Here is a 3,188-nt window from a genome sequence, read left to right on the forward strand (position 1 = left end):
GCGCTGACTGATCTCGCGAACTGGGCTTCTGTGTAAACTGAGGCTAAACAAACACAGATGGAGCGCAGCGGGCGTTCTCCAGAAATGCTGGCACGGCGGCTGCGACTTCAGATGACACTCTGAGCGCTCCGGGAACGGACAGCCCGGCGGCTTCGCGGAGCCGGCGGCGCAGCTGCCCCGGGCGAGGGGGAGAAAAGGAGGGAGGGAGGGAGGGGGAGGGAGAGAAAAGGGGGGAGAGCCGGAGACTCCGAGGCGCTGAGCTCGGCGGCCGCCCGGGCAGAGCCGGCGCGCGGCGTGCAGAGCGAGCGCTGCGGGCGCGCGTCCCGGGCAACCCCACGCCCCTGCCTCGCGCGCTGCCCGCGCCATGAAGCACATCCCGGTTCTCGAGGACGGGCCCTGGAAGACCGTGTGCGTGAAAGAGCTGAACGGTCTCAAGAAGCTCAAGCGCAAGGGCAAAGAGCCGGCGCGGCGCGTGAACGGCTATAAAACTTTCCGATTGGACTTGGAAGCGCCCGAATACGGAGCCGCCGCCACCAACGGGCTGCGGGACAGGACCCAGCGGCTGCAGCCGGTCTCGGCCCCGGTGGCAGCCCCGGTGGCGCCGGCTGTACCTTCAGGTGGGGCCTCGGACACTGCGGGGGAGCGCGGAGGCGTCCGGGCGCCGGAGGTCTTGGACGCGCGAAAACGCGGCTTCGCTCTGGGCGCAGTGGGGCCGGGACTCCCCACGCCGCCGCCGCCGCCGCCGCCGCCTCCAGCACCCCAGGGCCAGGTACCTGGAGGTCCTGACGCACAGCCTTTCCGAGAGCCCGGCTTGCGTCCCCGCATCTTGCTGTGCGCGCCGCCTGCACGCCCCACGCTGTCCGCGCCCCCTGCGCCCCAGGAGTCCTCAGTGCGCCCCGCGCCCCCCGCCCCCCCCACGCGCCCTGGGGAAAGTTCCTACTCGTCAATTTCACACGTAATTTACAATAACCACCCGGATTCCTCCGCGTCGCCTAGGAAACGGCCGGGCGAAGCTACCGCCGCCTCCTCAGAGATCAAAGCCCTGCAGCAGACCCGGAGGCTCCTAGCTAACGCCAGGGAGCGGACACGAGTGCACACCATCAGCGCTGCCTTCGAGGCGCTCAGGAAGCAGGTACCGGCTTGCGGCTGAACACCCTCACTGCCACCGGGGACGGTTGCCGCAGTGGGTGGGTGAATGAATGGTCGGGGACTTTGGAGGATGAGGGAGAACGGGTCGAGATGTCCCCACATGGTCGAGACCAGGATCCACACAGGTTTGGCCCTCCTGGGGCAGTGATCTATGCCTACAACGTTGGCTCTTAGTTTGCAAAATAGAAGGGTGAAGGAGGCTGAGATCTCTGGCCCGGGCACGCCCTAGTCCCCTTTGCTCACTCGCGCGATCCTGTCTGCGTGTCTGACTTCAGGCCTCATAGTTCAGTTTTATGGCAAGCAGTTCATTGGTTTCCAGGAGCCCCTTGGGTGCGATGGGTAGTGAAGATGGGGAATGTGGCACTCTGCTGCCGGCGAAAAAGGAAGGAAGATCCTTCCCTTTTGGGTATTTTGCTTGATCCAGGTCTTGAGAGGTCTGGAATGCTGTGGAGGAGTGGACTTGGGGTTGCAGGAATATGAACATAGGGCTTTGAGGGAAGCCTGTCAGCCCTCTTCTGTCCTAGTTCCCAGCAAGGATGTCCCCATGCTTAGGTTTCCTCTGGGCAAAAGCTGCTTTAGCAATTGGCCAGTCTTCCCAGGAGATCTCCATAGCAGTCCTTTCCCCTGTGGTGAAGGAGGCTCGGCTGCAGGTTAGCTAGGGGAGCTGCAGAGCCTAGTTCTGGAGTAGGTCAGGTGCTTCTCAGTCTGGGATTGGTAGGGGCTGCCTTCACCAGATAAATAAGGGAGACAATATTTGTCCAAGAGTTATCCATAGTGGGGAAGAACAGTTTTACAGTTCTACTTTAAACAAGGTTGGCACTTTCCTGGGGTTCTAAGGTTCTCCAATTCTTAGAGAGAAGGGCCATCTAAGAAGAGAGCGCCAAGTGCTCACTGCCCACACCATGCAGGGCACGTGGAGGCCGGGGGTGGATGAAACTGGTATGAACGGTCAGGGTTTTTACTTGCTTTGCAGCTGACTTCCAGTGTGGCTGCAGGACAGTTACTCAGCCTCTCTGGGCTTTAGCCAACAACAAAGCTGGTGAGAAAACATGATTTTCTTCTCGGATCACACTCTTGTCTTCCTCCTGTGAGTGGGGTGAGCAGTGGTACCTGTGTCCATCCATGAGAAGGGAGTTGAACTCTTGAGGAAAGAAGCTTGCTGATTTTTGAACCAATGTCTTGCTTAGGTTTGGGTAAGATGTTTTGTTAGCGAGGTGGAGTGGAAGGTCAGGTCATAGACTGTCTTGACCGTCTGTCATAGACCAGATGGGGACACTGCCCACACCAACTGGAACATTGGGTAGCGGGCCCTGTGGGTGGGTCAGGCCCACCCTGGCGCAGGGGCTGTGCTTCTGAATGCCCATGTCCTGTCACCCCCCTACCCCCAGGACAGAAGGATGACAATGGAGCACAGAACTTCCCGTCTGCCTTCTCACCATGCGCTAGGGAACACCTCCCAGGTTGGGGCAGACACGTGTCTACAGCATCACAGCTGGTGGGGAGCAGCACAGGCAGGCATGGAGCCCCTGCCCGTTCAGCGCCCCTGCTGCCCCTCCAGTCGCCTCTCTCAGTTCCTAGTGAGAGAATATTCATGGCCCCTGAGTGCTGTACTACATCCCATTTGTCCAGTGGTTTTCATTTCTTTCAGTAATAAGTTCCATCTGATTTGACCCTAACATCCCATTTTGTGGGATGGAAAACAGGCCTGGAGAAGGGAGGAGGCTCGTCTCAGTATCCTAGTGCATTAGGGAAGATGATGGCTGTTTCTGGAATGCCCACCTGGCCAAATGCTTTCCATGGTGCCTTCCACATCAGTGTCGTGGGCTCCCCACACCCACCTATGGCGTGTCACAGTTGGAGACTGGGTGTACACCCAGCTGACTCTGAGGAGAAAGTATGACCCTGGCCTGCTTCACTTTTTGTGGGGAAGTTCTATATAAAAGAAACACATTCAGGGAGAGGCCTGTGTGCACGGACAGGCAAGTGCACACACCCGTGATCCTTGTTCATTCCTGAGCACCCACAAATGTGTGGCCGCA

At 59.2% G+C, this 3,188-nt stretch overlaps 1 protein-coding gene across 1 annotated transcript in view; it reads left to right on the forward strand.

Moving 5' to 3' along the window:
- The first annotated feature begins 280 nt into the window (after window positions 1-280).
- ATOH8 (atonal homolog 8 (Drosophila)) overlaps window positions 281-3,188 on the forward strand; it is a 28,316-nt gene continuing 25,408 nt past the window's right edge. Inside the window, exon 1 of the mRNA XM_012731595.1 lies at window positions 281-1,132. Within this exon, the coding sequence (XP_012587049.1) occupies window positions 365-1,132 (768 nt within the window). The 5' untranslated portion in view covers window positions 281-364. The remainder of the gene's footprint in view (window positions 1,133-3,188) is intronic.

The sequence above is a fragment of the Condylura cristata genome, unplaced genomic scaffold (assembly GCF_000260355.1).
Source record: "Condylura cristata isolate star-nosed mole 26May11 unplaced genomic scaffold, ConCri1.0 scaffold00031, whole genome shotgun sequence".
Taxonomy (NCBI): Eukaryota; Metazoa; Chordata; class Mammalia; order Eulipotyphla; family Talpidae; genus Condylura; species Condylura cristata.